General features: G+C 36.2%; 1 protein-coding gene across 1 annotated transcript in view; it reads left to right on the forward strand.

Moving 5' to 3' along the window:
• The window catches only part of xrcc5 (X-ray repair complementing defective repair in Chinese hamster cells 5), a 30,177-nt gene that overhangs the window by 8,389 nt on the left and 5,771 nt on the right, over positions 1-16,017 (forward strand). Inside the window, exons 3-14 of the mRNA XM_016242042.1 lie at positions 1,410-1,593; positions 4,307-4,355; positions 4,451-4,573; positions 5,224-5,409; positions 8,723-8,837; positions 8,918-9,056; positions 11,233-11,345; positions 11,724-11,786; positions 12,639-12,776; positions 12,872-12,962; positions 14,169-14,299; positions 15,400-15,596. Of these exons, the coding sequence (XP_016097528.1) occupies positions 1,410-1,593; positions 4,307-4,355; positions 4,451-4,573; positions 5,224-5,409; positions 8,723-8,837; positions 8,918-9,056; positions 11,233-11,345; positions 11,724-11,786; positions 12,639-12,776; positions 12,872-12,962; positions 14,169-14,299; positions 15,400-15,596 (1,529 nt within the window). The remainder of the gene's footprint in view (positions 1-1,409; positions 1,594-4,306; positions 4,356-4,450; positions 4,574-5,223; positions 5,410-8,722; positions 8,838-8,917; positions 9,057-11,232; positions 11,346-11,723; positions 11,787-12,638; positions 12,777-12,871; positions 12,963-14,168; positions 14,300-15,399; positions 15,597-16,017) is intronic.

Raw genomic sequence — 16,017 nt, forward strand, 5'->3', positions numbered from 1 at the left:
TCGTAATGATGGATTTGTTTCTCAAAAACACACAGCTTCACAAGACATTAACTGATGGACTGGAGTGCTGTGGATTACTTGTGGATTATTGTGATGTTTTTATCAGCTGTTTGGACTCTCATTCTGACGGCACCCATTCACTGCAGAGCATCCATTGCTGAGACACTGAAGCAATGCTGCATTTCTCCAAATCTGATGAAGAAACAAACTCATCTACATCTTGGATGACCTGAGGGTGAGAAAACGTTTAGCACAATATCATTTTTGGGTAACTATTCCTTTAACCGATCACCTCATGAGATCAACGTGTGTTGTTGTCTGTAACAGGAAGGATACAGTCCGCTTGCTGACCACCAGGTTGCAGTTCGCTCTCAATCTCCTCGAGCAGCTCAAAATCAGGCATCATGAGGTGACGGTGAACCGTGATGTTCTCATACTGGCCGTCTTTGGCCAAGCCGTTCTTCGTGCCATCTGTACCAAACAGCACCAGACCCACCTCATCTTTATTCTCAGCAAACACCTGAAACATAGAGGACGTCAATCAAGCTCTTTCTGCAGTAGCAAACAGATATCATCAATTAAAGGGATAGTTCACCCAAAAATGAAAATGTGATGTTTATCTGCTTACACCCAGGGCATCCAAGATGTAGGTGACTTTGTTTCTTCAGTAGAACACATTTGATGATTTTTAACTCCAGCCGTTGCAGTCTGTCAGTCGTATAAGCATGGCAATGGTAACAAAATCTATGAGAGTAAAAAAAACATGCACAGACAAATCCAAATTAAACGCTGCGGCTCGTGACGACACATTGATGTCCTAAGACACGAAACGATCGGTTTGTGCCAGAAACCGAACAGTATTTATATAATTTTTTACCTCTGATTCACCACTATGTCCAACTGACTTTGTGCGCGCACACGGCATCCGGTGCGTGAGGTGTGTAAGCGCTCTGGCGTAGTTTACGTTAATGGGTGTTGATATCCAGCCGAAGAGCAATCAAGCATAACTTCAGGCGAGCAGGCTCAGAAGTTAGGAATACGTGGAAAGTCACCACTCCCGAATGAGTTCGCGCGAGAGAACGTAATCTTTTAGTTTTAAGTCGGTTTGAACAATCCAGATAAGCGCAAGTAAGTACCATTTTGATTAGCCGTCGTACCTACAATGACTGTGCACTGTGTAACCAATGAGTAACGTATACGTGCGAGAGATCACTTCCGGCGCTTGCAACGGTTAAAGTTCAAAATCATCATATGTGTTCTACTGAAGAAACAAAGTCACCTACATCTTGGATGCCCTGGGGGTAAGCAGATAAACATCACATTTTAATTTTTGGGTGAACTATCCCTTTAATTGATGATATCTGTTTGCTACTGCAGAAAGAGCTTGATTGACGTCCTCTATGTTTCAGGTGTTTGCTGAGAATAAAGATGAGGTGGGTCTGGTGCTGTTTGGTACAGATGGCACGAAGAACGGCTTGGCCAAAGACGGCCAGTATGAGAACATCACGGTTCACCGTCACCTCATGATGCCTGATTTTGAGCTGCTCGAGGAGATTGAGAGCGAACTGCAACCTGGTGGTCAGCAAGCGGACTGTATCCTTCCTGTTACAGACAACAACACACGTTGATCTCATGAGGTGATCGGTTAAAGGAATAGTTACCCAAAAATGATATTGTGCTAAACGTTTTCTCACCCTCAGGTCATCCAAGATGTAGATGAGTTTGTTTCTTCATCAGATTGCGCGTTCACGACCAGTGTTGGGCAGTAATGCATTACTTAGTAGCGCGTTACTGTAATTTGATAACTTTTACGCAACAGTGAGTGGCGCGGGACAAGACTTGATAGGTGAGTGCAAAGACTCTTGTGTGTGCGGGATGCGGGAGAATAAAATGATTCATGGGACTCCCGCAAAATAGAAATATCTAAACATAAAATATCTAAAATATTTTCCTAATTAATGCCGTACAGTTGTTTTGACACAATCTGTATTGTTAAAAGCGCTATATAAATAAAGGTGACTTGACTTAAAACAAATAAACTTTTATTCATCTATTGCACAAAAGCTACATGAATTAATATAAAATATAAACGATTAACAGGTGCAAGCGTATGCAGAGTTTCTATTTAGGCTATAACACGTGTTTGCAGCGTTGAGCAAAGACAGCAAGGTAACTACCACGTTCAAGGTCCAGAAAAGTACCAAGATGATCGGCAAAGTAGTCCGTGTGATATCTGTGGTTCAACTGTAAAGTTACGAAGCTACGAGAATACTTTTTTGCGCAAAGAAAACAAAAATAACGACTTTATTCCACATTTTCGTCTCTACTGCGTGACTTGTGGACGCGCGTTCACGACCAGTGTTGGGCAGTAATGCATTACTTAGTAGCGCGTTACTGTAATTTGATAACTTTTACGCAACAGTGAGCGGCGCGGGACAAGACTTGATAGGTGAGTGCAAAGACTCTTGTGTGTGCGGGATGCGGGAGAATAAAATGATTCACGGGACTCCCGCAAAATAGAAATATCTAAACATAAAATATCTAAAATATTTTCCTAATTAATGCCGTACAGTTGTTTTGACACAATCTGTATTGTTAAAAGCGCTATATAAATAAAGGTGACTTGACTTAAAACAAATAAACTTTTATTCATCTATTGCACAAAAGCTACATGAATTAATATAAAATATAAACGATTAACAGGTGCAAGCGTATGCAGAGTTTCTATTTAGGCTATAACACGTGTTTGCAGCGTTGAGCAAAGCAGTGCTGGAATGTGCGTGTTCACAAATCCTCTCATTATAACACACGAATTGTAGACATTATGAAAGATTCATTATGCATATATTTATTGTGTTATAACAGAGATTTGTGAGGTTGCGATGAACTGAGATGTCTTTTTGAGATTATAAATGTCGCACTCTTTGCTGGCATTCTGCCATGCCAAACCATGCACGCAGCAGCCGCTTGCTTTAGTTAAAAATAACAGTTTTCTGTGAATGTTGATGCTTTAATAACAAATATTTATCGGGAGAGTGTATGCTGGGATTTCATAAATTTCATGGTGAAAAAAGTAACGTAACTAGTAATGTAACTAATTACTAATTACTTTTGAAATAAAGTAATCAGAACAGTAACGTGATTACTTTTAAAAGGAGTAATCATTAATTTGATTACATTTTCAGAGTAACTTGCCCAACACTGTTCGCGACAGTATCATGACGCAAGCGTGTGGCGGCTCTGTCCCAGATCCGGCGGGATGACGTCATCATTCCAGATCTGGGACAGCGCCGCCACACGCTCGTGTCATGGTACTGTCGTGAACGCGCGTCCACAAGTGACGCAGTAGAGACGAAAATGTGGAATAAAGTCGTTATTTTTGTTTTCTTTGCGCAAAAAAGTATTCTCGTAGCTTCGTAACTTTACAGTTGAACCACAGATATCACACGGACTACTTTGCCGATCATCTTGGTACTTTTCTGGACCTTGAACGTGGTAGTTACCTTGCCGTCTATGGGAGGGTCAGAGCGCCCTCAGATTTCATCAGAAATATCTTAAATTTTGTTCCGAAGATGAACGAAGGTCTTACGGGTTTCGAACAACATGAGGGTGAGTAATTAATTACATAATTTTCATTTTTGGGTGAACTATCCATTTAAAGTTAAAATGTCTTGTTGATGGATTTGTTTCTTACAAACACACAGCTTTTGGCTCCACAAGATGTTAACTGATGGACTGGAGTGGTGTGGATTATTGTGATGTTTTTATCAGCTGTTTGGACTCTCATTCTGACGGCACCCATTCACTGCAGGAGGATTCATTGGTGAGCAAGTGATGCAATGCTACATTTCTCCAAATCTGATGAAGAAACAAACTCATCTACATCTTGGATTATATTTTCATCAAATTTTCAGTTTTGGCTGAACTATTCCTTTATGTGTTAGTACAATTCATGAAATATATAATATAACATTAAAATAAAAACTATTAAAATAAAATATTTATTTTATAAGAAATATTTGGAATGGCGTTAAGAAGGAAATAAACAAACAAACATTATAAGAAATATTTAGTTTGTTTACTTGCATGCCACGTGACCCACATCAGTGAACTGTGAACATGTGAATGTGTTGTTAAATTATTGAAATATTCCCTCAAAATTTCAAGAGGAGTTCCAGTAAATATTTTACGTCAAAGGGGTTTAGCTGAGAAAAAAGTTTGTGAATCTCTCATCTAATTTAATAGTGTTATTTTTTGTTTGTTACATGTTAATGCAACTATGTAAAGTCCTTGACTGATTAATCAGGGCTTGATGCTCTGGTCGTTTGCATGGACCTTTTGCAGAAGGAAACCATGTGAGATCTCTTGTCACACATTTTTCTGTTTATTTAAATGCAGTTGAGAAGTTTCTATGCTGCTGTCACACTCTTTATTGTTTTTATTTTTTTAGGGGGAAGAAGTTTGAGCGTCTGAATATTGTCCTGCTGACGGATCTGAACGTCCAGACCTCGGCAGACCAGCTGGACGTTATCATTGACAGCTTGAAGAAAGCTGGTATCACCCTGCAGTTCTTGTAAGAAACATACACTGATAATAATAACAGGGCTCAACAATAACACATTTTTTTAGTCTAAGGCCAAAGGACTAGATTTTTTGTTTGAAAAAAAAGTAATGGTTTAATGTATTTTTATATATGTGACCCTGGAGCACAAAACCAGTCATAAGTCGCTGGGGTTTATTTGTAGCAATAGCCAAAAATACATTGTATGGGTCAAAATTATAGAATTTTCTTTTATGCCAAAAATCATTAGGATATTAAGTAAAGATCATGTTCCATGAAGATATTTTGTAAATTTCTTACCGTAAATATATCAAAACTTAATTTTTGATTAGTAATATGCATTGCTAAGAACTTAATTTGAACAACTTTAAAGATGATTTTCTCAATATTTAGATTTTTTTTGCACCCTCAGATTCCAGATTTTCTAATAGTTGCATCTTTGTCCAAATATTGTCCTATCCTAACAATTTCGAAAAATTGACCCTTATGACTGGTTTTGTGGTCCAGAGTCACATTGTCACAAGTGTTAGACATGAAGTGTGCATCAGTTAGATGATCTTTTCCTTTTTGAGTGACCCAGATTTGATGCTTATAGTCAAATTTCTGGTTGTTTTTCCCACCTCAAACTTTGCACTGATCCGTGTTTTGTTTGATCCGTTCAGTTTGCCGTTCCCTGTGGATGGTGAGGACAGAGCGGATGGTGGAGGGGATGGACCGGGACCCTCAGCGGCTCCTGCCCGTCCTGGAAAAGGCTTGAGCAGACAGCAGACACAAGGTCTGGAGATGGTCAAAAACATCATGACCAGCCTGGAGGAGGAGGACAGCCTGGAGGAGGTCTACACATTTAGGTATAAATTCATATCAATACGAGGAAAATATAGTTAGTGCACATTTCTTTATCTGTGTCAGAGCTGCCCATAATTTTTAACACGAAGAGCCAAGAATCAAACTTGACTGAGGGCCGTGGGCTAAAAGTAAATGTTGTATTACATCCAAATATATTATTATAAAATGTATTACATATTTTTTAAATAATTTGTATAATAATAATAATAATAATTTTTTGAAAAATGTAAATGATTGATTATTTTTAATCAAATTCACTTATATTGTTTGTTTGTTTTTGCATTTCAGTGCAAAAATAAAACAAAAATTAAAAATATATATATCAATTTGAAATTAAGATATTCTTCAGTTGTAGGGGTGTGCGATATTGACGAAAAAATAGTTATCTCGATATTTTCTAGGATTTTATCGATAACGATAATTAGACGATAATTTGCTCAGTGTGTTATGACTTCTAATTTTTTTTTTATATTCTTCATATTCTGTGTGGTGGTCAGTTCACACTGATAGAAATTAATCTTTTCCAATAAGTTTAAATAGATTTTTTACCTTTTATGGGCATTTTAAACTTTAAAAAGCCATTTTTTCCAAAAGTGTGCATCATCTTTTGAGTCAATTTCTTACATTTAATTAGTGAATTAGAATAGTAAGACATCTGGGCTGTTACCAAGCAAATGAAATCAGTATCAATAAAATTCATATTTGCAATGCAGAGGAAACACAGAAGCTGCGTCTGAAGAGGCATTTAGATGTTTTTAACCGTCATGTTGCTCAGAGACACAAAACAGCATTGTGGCTGTGTTTGAAATGATTTTTGTTGTCGAAATAGCACAAAACAGCCAATATGGTGTCTAAAATGTAAGTCTCTTAATTAACTTCTTGTTTATTGAACTGTTGTAAAAAATCAATATCACATTTCATTTGGTCATTTTTGGAGAAAAACGGCACTCTTCATGTGAAATTGATTAATGAAGTGGTATAAATATATACATTTTCTGTCCCCATGTCTTGAATTTGTGATCATTCTAAATGTATTTTAATAGACTGAATCATTCAGTGAAAGAACGTACTCTAAATGTGCACGCACTAGACTAGACTTCACGTAATGCATGCACTGCACTCTGTAGGTGTTTTGAATGTATTTTGCAAAATACTCGATAATGTCAAATCGAACATCGTTAAAACAACAATTAAGATATACAGTGCCTTGCGAAAGTATTCATACCCCTTAATTTTTTTCACGTTTTGTTATGTATTTGCCTTATGTTAAACTGCTGTAAATTACTTTTTTTCCCACATCAAACTACACTCCATACACTATAATGACAAAGCAAAAACAGAACTGTCACAACTTCTTAAATTGATTAAAAATAAAAGAACTTAAATAAGTACATTGTACATTGCAACTAAATATTTAGCTAAAGCACCTTTACATTCTCAAGTCTTTTTTTGTTTGATGTGACAAGCTTTGCACATCAGCATTTGGCAATTATCTGTCATTCTTCTCCTCACCTCTTCACCTCTCAAGCTCTGTCAGGTTGGATGAGGGCAGATGCACATTTTCAGGTTTCTCCAGAAATATTTGATTGGGTTCAAGCTCATGCTCTGGCTGGGCCACTCAAGGACATTCACAGAGTTGTCTATAAGTCACTCTTGCTGTGTGCTTAGGGTCGTTGTCCTGTTGGAAGGTGAACCTTCTGCCCAGTCTGAGGTTCTGAATGCTCTGTAGTAGGTTTTCATTAAGGCTATCTCAATATTTTGGTGCATTGAGCTTTTCTTCTACTCTGACGAGGCCTTCAGTCCCTGCCGCTGAAAAACAGCCCCACAGCATGAGGCTGCTACCAGCACTTTACTTTTGGGATGGTACTCTGCAGGTGATGAGCAGAGCTGGTTTCCTTCAAACATGATGCATGGAATTGAGGTTCATCAAAGACCAGAGAATCTTGTTTCTCACAGTGTGAGGGTCCTTTAGGTGCTTTTTTTTGCAAATTCCAAGTGTGTTTTCATGTGTCTTCACTGAGGAGAAGATTGAGTCTGGCCACACCGGCATAAAGCCCAGATCGGTGGAGTGTTGCAGTGATGTTTGTCCTTCTGTAGATTTCTCCTATCTCCACATATGATCATGGAGCTCAACTAGAGTGACCATCAGCTTTTTGTTTGCCACTCTAACCAAAGCCATTCTCCATCAGTTGCTCAGTTTGGCCAGGTGGCCAGCTCTAGGAAGAGTCCTGGTTGTTCCAAACGTCTTCCATTAAGGGTAACAGAGACCACATGCTTCTGTGAACCTTCAATGCAGCAGAATTTTTTTCTGAACACTTCCACAGATGTGTGGCTTGACACAAACCTGTTTCTGAGCTCTACAGGCAGTTCTTTTGACCTCAGGGCTTGGTTTTTGCTCTGATATGCATTATCAGCTGTTAGACCTTTTATTAAGACGTGTGTGCCTGTCCAAATTATACCCATTCAATTGAATTTGCCACAGGTTAACTTTACTCAAAGTGTAGTAATATCTACAAGCAATATGAATGTTCCTAAGCTAAATTTCAACTGTTCCAAATAAGGGTATGAATACCTATGCAATAAAATCATTTAAGTTTTTTATTTTTAATAAATTTGCAAAGATGTTAAAAACCTGTTTTTTGCTTTACCATTGTGGTGTATGGAGTGTAGATTGATGTGGGAAAAAAAGTAATTTAAAGCAGTTTAACATAAGGCAGCAACATAACAAAATGTGAAAAAAATTAAGGGTATGAATATCTTAATTGCACTGTATATCGCACACCCCTAGTTGCATGTTTTTTTTCCCCCCTTCATCTTGTGAAATGGCAGTCCAAATCAAATGCCATCACGGTCCACAGGCACTGATCTACATTACAAAATATATTTTATTATTTAGTGTATAAATGTGTGTATATATATATAATAAAATCTATTTTATAATTATATAAATAAATTATTTTTAATTAAATAAACGTTATTTATTTAAATAAAAATACATAGTATAAATAATGTGTGTATATATAAGTAAATGTTTTTTATATATATCAGTATATATATATATATAATATACTGTTTTCTATGTGAATATTTTGTAAAATGTCATTTATTCCTGTGATGCAAAGCTGTCTTTTCAGCATCATTACTCCAGTCTTCAGTGTTGCATATCTTTTTTTGAGTTGAATTTGTACTCTGATGATAATTGCTTAGATCTATTAATGCTTAAATCTGCTACTTGATATACAGTACAAATTGAAATCCTGATAAATTCATGGAAGTACATTGGTCGTGAAGTGACTGTGTTGATGTTTGCTGCAGTGATGCTCTGCAGAAGCTGTCCATCTTCAAGCGCATCGACAGGAGGCCGATGGCTTGGCCCTGTCAGCTGACCATCGGCAGCTCCCTGACCATCCGCATCGTCGGATACAAAGCTGTGAGATCCTAATAGATTATGATCAAAACGGGTTGGTTTTCTGCTGTGAGTTGGTCTAATATTGTGTTGGTTCTCGTAAGGTGACGGAGGAGAAGGTGAAGAAGTCCTGGGCCATAGTAGAAGCTCAGAGTCACCAGAGAGACGACGTCAAGAGAGAAACGGTTTACTGCCTGGATGATGATAATGAAACTGAAGTACAGAAGGACGACACTATCCAAGGTGCGGAACAAAGATTGAAAATGTCACATTCACTGGGATTTTTGCAGTCATTCGTAGCAATATCAGATTTTGGCCACATCAGTTGTTTTGTGAGCGTAGTTGTTTACCTGTTTAAAAAAACTATTAATATTCAGTAACAGTGTTTCCCAAAAAGCAGCGCATTCAATTGGCTGCACCACAGCAGTCTTGTCAATAAATGAGTACAAAACAGCGTTTCTGAGCACTGTCGCTGTTTGGACTTTTAAATATGAACATAGTTTGTTTGTTAATATGCACATACAGTCAAACCAAAAATGATTCAGACACCAGAGATATCATTTTTAATATTTTTTTTACTAGTTGGTAAAGAATAGGGGTGTGAACCTACACTGGTCTCACGGTTCGGTTCAATTCGATATCACGATGCATTGGTAATGCACTGCATCCTCAATTTTTAATTTTACTTCACATGTATACAATTTTATCAATAAATACAAGCGGGCGGGGCATAGAGGACCTACAATAATGTACAGTATTTGAAAAATAATGTGTTTTTTGAACATTAAAGCATGTCAACATATTCTGTTACACCAAATACACAAAATAATGATCTTTAAAAAAGCATCATATGACCCCTTTAAATGTTGCATGAAGAATTAGTTAAAAATCTTTCTCTGTTTTAGTCCTGTTTTCTAATACAAATTTCTAAACATCCTTACATTTACTTTAGATGCAAAATGAAGAATGAAGTCTTTTTCTGAGAAATTTAACAAAATTAAGTCACTTTTGCTTAAAACAAGAACAAATATGTGACCCTGGAGCACAGAACCAGTGTTAAGTCGCTGGGGTATATTTGTAGCAATAGCCAAAAATACATTGTATGGGTCAAAATGATTGCAAAAATCATTAGGATGTTATGTAAAAATCATGTTCCATGAAGATATTTTGTCAATTTCCTACCGTAAATATATCAAAAGTTAATTTTTGATTAGTAATATGCATTGCTAAGAACTTAATTTGGACAACTTTAAAGATGATTTTCTCAATATTTAGATTTTTTTGCACCCTCAGATTCCAGATTTTCAAATAGTTGTATCTCAGCCAAATATTGTTGTTTGTCTCAATAAATTGTGTTAATTATAAATAAGTGGTTAAATTAAAAAAAAAAAAATTCTATTGCTTTTTGTTTTAAAAAAGGTTATAAAAAATGTCAATAATTATCGATACCGAACGATATGAAACATTATATCATTGATACATTTTTTAGCTATATCGCCCAGCTCTAGTGTAGAGTTACATTCAAGCCATTTTAAGGCATGAGAAAATTATTTTCACAAGAAAAAACATTTCAATATGTCATTTTGATGATCAAAGATAAGTTTTAAGGGATAAAATATTTGACCACAGGGGGACTTTAAGCCCTTTTTAAGGCCTTAATTAGTGGAAGAGCAAATTAGGACCTTTTTAACACCTGCAGAAACCTTAATGAAAAACAGCTGTGCAAATATGTCTACCAGCTGACAGACACGTACATGCTGGAAGTCATGACGCACGTCTCATCGATTTCAATCACAGCTTCAGTGTTGATTTGATCCATTCTCACCTGCTGCCGAACACGTCTGCGCTCGTCTTCTGCTCTTTCTTTTTCACCACCACTTTCAGTGGGAACTTGATCTTGACGTCCTGCAGAGCGGTCTGGCAGCGGGAAATGTCCTATCCTAACAAACCATACATCAATGGAAAGCTTATTTAATCCGCTTTCAGATGATGCATAAATCTGAATTTCGAAAAATTGACCCTTATGACTGGTTTTGTGGTCCAGGGTCACATATGTCAATGGGGAATGAAAACTCAATTTTCCTTTGGATTAAGTTGATTTTTTTCCAAGCCCATTGGCAGATACGTGTTCTTTTTAATCATAAACTAACTTCATTTTGATCAGTTTCACAGAAAACACGGTTGGAAGTTGTATTTTCAAACTTTAAAGTGTTGCTTTCTGCTCCCTAGACGTTTCCATTTAGAGAACATATTGATGTATTGTGATGCCTTCCATTTAGTCCTTAAAACGTCTTTAGTTGGTCTTAAAAAGTCTTAAATTTACCTCTAATCACTGTTGTGTTCTGTAGAGCTGCTTTACAGCTAAAATTGATTTTGTTTATGATTGATGAATTCTGCAACATTAACTGCTATTTCACAGGTTTCCGTTATGGAAGCGACATTGTGCCGTTTTCTAAGGTGGACGAGGACCAGATGAAATATAAGTCTGATGGGAAGTGTTTTTCTGTGCTTGGCTTCACTAAACAGGAGCTGGTAAGATGCTCTCCAGTAGATGGCAGACTTTTCAAACGAGTGCATTTTATCATAAAGTCATGGAAACTCTGAAATATCAGGGATTTTTACAAACTGTACTGTCTGTAGTGACTGCAGTTCTTGTTATATTCAGCTTTGAGAGTGCAATCTTTTACAAATCTCTATACAACTTGAAAAGAGTGCAAGAAACTCGAAAATAGGAAGCTACTGATAACAAATGGTCAAGTCCGTATGACGATTATTTTAGCACATACTCCAAAATCAAATAATCTTAGTTAGCATGTAATCGTAAGCATTTCGTACTGTACTGCTGTGTCTTGCCTTGTTTTTTTCCCTCATAATAATGTACAGTGACAGTTGTTTGTTGGTTTGGTGCAGATTCGTCGTCATCAGTTTATGGGAAGCCAAGTTGTCAAAGTTTTTGCACCCAGAGACGATGAGGTGAGTTTTACACAGTTATCTGTTCATTGTGAAATTATACTGGAATTTACTGTAAATGTAATAATTGTTAGTAATTGTGATGTTTGAATACATACGGTAGTGACAAAACGTCTGAGGACACATCTAAAATGGTTTTCACTTAAACCTGGAAATTAACAAAGTTTTAGGGTTTTGAAAAAGTAAAATAGTGTGAAATTAAGGATATTTATCGGTAACTAATCAAATGTGACGTTCTATTATTCATGTCCATGTGTCACGCAAATTATTATGTTGATAGTATATTTAGTGTTTAAATTACAATATTGTTCAAAAGTTTGTGGTTGCTATGATTTTTTATGTTTTTGACAAAAGTCTCTTTTGCTCTCCAAGGCTGCATTTATTTGATAAAAAAAATATTGTAAAAATAGTGAAATATTATTACAATTTTAAAAAAGATCTTTATATGTCAATATATTTTAAAATGTAATTTATTCCTGCGATTTAAAGCTGTATTTTCAGCATCATTACTCCAGTCTTCAGTCTCACATGATCTTCAGAAATCATTCTAATATACTGATTTGCTGCTCAAGAAACATTTCTGATTATTATCAATGTTGAAAACAGTTGTGCTGCCCAATATTTTTGTGGAAACTTTTATTTTTCAATATTCTTTGATTTAATAGAAGGTTCAAAAGAACAACATTTATTTGAATTAGAAATCTTTTGTAATATTATAAAAGTCTTTACTGTCACTTTTGGGCATCCTTACTGAATTAAAGTATTAATAAATTTTTTTAAAAAGCTGACCTGAAACTTTCAAATGTTAGTGTAAATGTTTTGTATTAAGATAATAGTTTTATTGTATGTATGCAGCATGCAGCAGTGGCGCTGTCCGCTCTGATTCGTGCCCTCGACAGTCTAAAGATGGCAGCGATTGTACGTTATGCTTACGATCGTCGCAGCAACCCTCAAGTGGGCGCCGCTTTTCCCTGCATAAAGGAGAAATATGAAGTATGTGGATTCATATCAAACAGAAAGCACACTATAAATGATTTATCTTCAGTATGTTGCACACCAGACTCACTCCTCATGTCTCTCGTCCTCAGTGTCTGCTGTACGTGCAGCTGCCGTTTATGGAGGATCTCCGACAGTTCACATTCCCAGTGTTGGAGAACAACAAGAAGTTCACGCCTTCAGGTGGGCCCTCAGATAAAAAAGACCCACAATACAGCAGCCAGTTTCTATCAGATGTGTATACAGCTTGCCTGTATTGCAATTCCGCAGCATTATGCTGTATCAGCTATTTCTTTGGTCCTCTCAGGGTTTCTGCAAAGTCTTGCAAGTCTTAATATGCTAAAAAGGTCTTAAATCGTAGCAGACGAGTCTTAACCTATAGTTCAGTCATGGTATTAAATGTTGCATGCATTGCATAAAATTTTATATCTTTGTCAGTATTCTTGTCTTGTTTTCCAATACAAATATGTGACTCTGGAGCACAAAAGCAGTGTTAAGTCGCTGGGGGATATTTGTAGCAATAGCCAACAATACATTGTATGGGACAAAATGATCGATTTTTCTTTTATGCCAAAAATCATTAGGATATTAAGTAAAGATCATGTTCCATGAAGATAATATAAATATATAAAAACGTAATTTTTGATTAGCAATATGCATTGCTAAGGACTTTAAAGAAGATTTTCTCAATATTTAGATTTTTTTGCAGCCTCAGATTCCAGATTTTCAAATAGTTGTATCTCGGCCAAATATTGCGTCATATTAATCATATTCAGTTTTGAAAAATTGACCCTTATGACTGGTTTTGTGGTCTAGGGTTACATATATCAACATCCTTTAATTTACTTGAGATGCAAAATGAAGATATGACGTCTTGTTTTTTGAGAAATTTAACAAAATTAAGTGAGTTTATAGTTAAAACAAGAATAAAATATCTGTCAAATTCACTTCCTTTTGATCAATTTCTCAGAAAAAAAGAGTTCTCATCATGTGTTGTCTTTGCGTTTTCATTTAATAAATGTTTAGACATGCACTGGGAATCAAAACAAAAATACTGAGGAAGAGCATCGGTTTTGTGCAGAGTGATCATGAAAGTTATTTCCATATTCTAGATGAGCTATTTTTTGGAGATAGGTTAGAAGTTGTAAGTGCTGCTTATTCAACTTATTGTGTTTCTCCTTGGACATTTACATTTAGAGAACATATTGACGTATTGTGTTCCCTTCAGTTTATTCCTTAAATGAGAAAAAAAGTCTTGAATTCTTGAATTTACCTTCATAGAACTTGCAGAAACCCTGCAGCCGTTCTGAGGCACATCCAGCCGAAAGGAGATGAATATTGATGTTGTTGTTTGAATATGATGTTGTTTGTGTGTATGTCTCTGTTCAGCGTCTCAGCTGTCAGCCGTGGACGCGCTGATCGACTCCATGATGCTGGTGGAAAAGGATGAGGATGGAGAGAGCGTGGACGTCTTCAAAGTCAACCACTTTCCAAACCCTCAGTTCCAGAGACTTTTCCAGGCATGATAGGACCGGGTGGTGGACGTTTCTCTGTTTTTATCAGCCTGACATTATTTGATACTGTCATAACAGTCAAATGCATTTGCATTTATGCATTTAGCAGATGCTTGTATCCAAACTGACTTGCAAAAGAGAGCAATGCATAGATTCAAAATGTTTAATGTAATTAGTAAAATACAATTCTAGCTAAAAAATCAAGGTTTTGCACTTAATAAACGCGGAATAATATTTAAGCATTTTCAATCATATGCATACATTTAACTAACTATACATAGGCCTAAACAAAAATATTTACCTAAATATTTTGGTAACAATTTTAGAATAAGTCGATCATTCAATAGCTAATATAAACAAAAAAATGTATAATATCTTTGCAGAATTTATTAGGTGAAAATTAATTTAAACTATACTATTAGTTTATACATCTTAAAATGCTTAAACACTTAACCAATAAGCAAATATTAAAATATTTTCAAGTTGTGTAAATTGATAAACCATAGTATACGTATTCATTTTAACCTAGAATAATAAAGGTTTTGGGTCAGTTTTTTAATGCTTTTTTTAAAAAAGTCTTCTGCTCACCAAGGGCTGCATTTATTTGATAAAAATACAGTAAAATTTGTGTAATATTATTACAATTTCAAAAAACAATTTTCTATTGTGATGTATTTTGAAATGTAATTTATTTCTGTGATGCGCAGCTGTATTTTCAGCATCATTACTCCAGTCTTCAGTGTCACATGATCTTCAGAAATCATTCTAATATGCTGATTTGCTGCTCAAGAAACATTTCTGATTATTATCAATGTCGTGCTGCTTCATATTTTTGTGGAAACTTGATTCTTTGAATAGAAATAATTTTTTATAGGAATCTATAGTAACATCATAAATGTCACTTGTGATTAAATTAATGCATGCTTGTTGACCCCAAACTTTACATATACTGATCCCTAGTGTTTGTTCACCCTCACACTCCTCTCTTATTGTCCTTCAGTAGTGCAGTGATTCAGGTGTGTGACATTGGCTGTGAAATCTGTGTTGTCTCGGGTCGGTGTCTCTGCAGTGGGTCTCATTGATCTTTCTTTGGCTCGCGTCCTCAGTGCTTGCATCACCGCGGTGTGAATCCTGATGATCCCCTGCCGCCTGTAGAGCCGTGGCTGAAGAGGGATCTAGAGCGGCCCCAGGCCGTGTCTGCCCGCTGCCAGACCGCTCTGCAGGACGTCAAGACCAAGTTCCCACTGAAAGTGGTGGTGAAAAAGAAAGAGCAGAAGACGAGCGCAGACGTGTTCGGCAGCAGGTGAGAATGGATCAAATCAACACTGAAGCTGTGATTGAAATCGATGAGACGTGCGTCATGACTTCCAGCATGTACGTGTCTGTCAGCTGGTAGACATATTTGCACAGCTGTTTTTCATTAAGGTTTCTGCAGGTGTTAAAAAGGTCCTAATTTGCTCTTCCACTAATTAAGGCCTTAAAGTCCCCCTGTGGTCAAATATTTTATCCCTTAAAACTTATCTTTGATCATCAAAATGACATATTGAAATGTTTTTTCTTGTGAAAATAATTTTCTCATGCCTTAAAATGGCTTGAATGTAACTCTACACTAGAGCTGGGCGATATAGCTAAAAAATGTATCAATGATATAATGTTTCATATCGTTCGGTATCGATAATTATTGACATTTTTTATAACCTTTTTTAAAACAAAAAGCAATAGAA

Source organism: Sinocyclocheilus grahami, unplaced genomic scaffold (genome assembly GCF_001515645.1).
Source record: "Sinocyclocheilus grahami isolate Dianchi unplaced genomic scaffold, SAMN03320097.WGS_v1.1 scaffold644.1, whole genome shotgun sequence".
In the NCBI taxonomy this organism is placed as follows: Eukaryota; Metazoa; Chordata; class Actinopteri; order Cypriniformes; family Cyprinidae; genus Sinocyclocheilus; species Sinocyclocheilus grahami.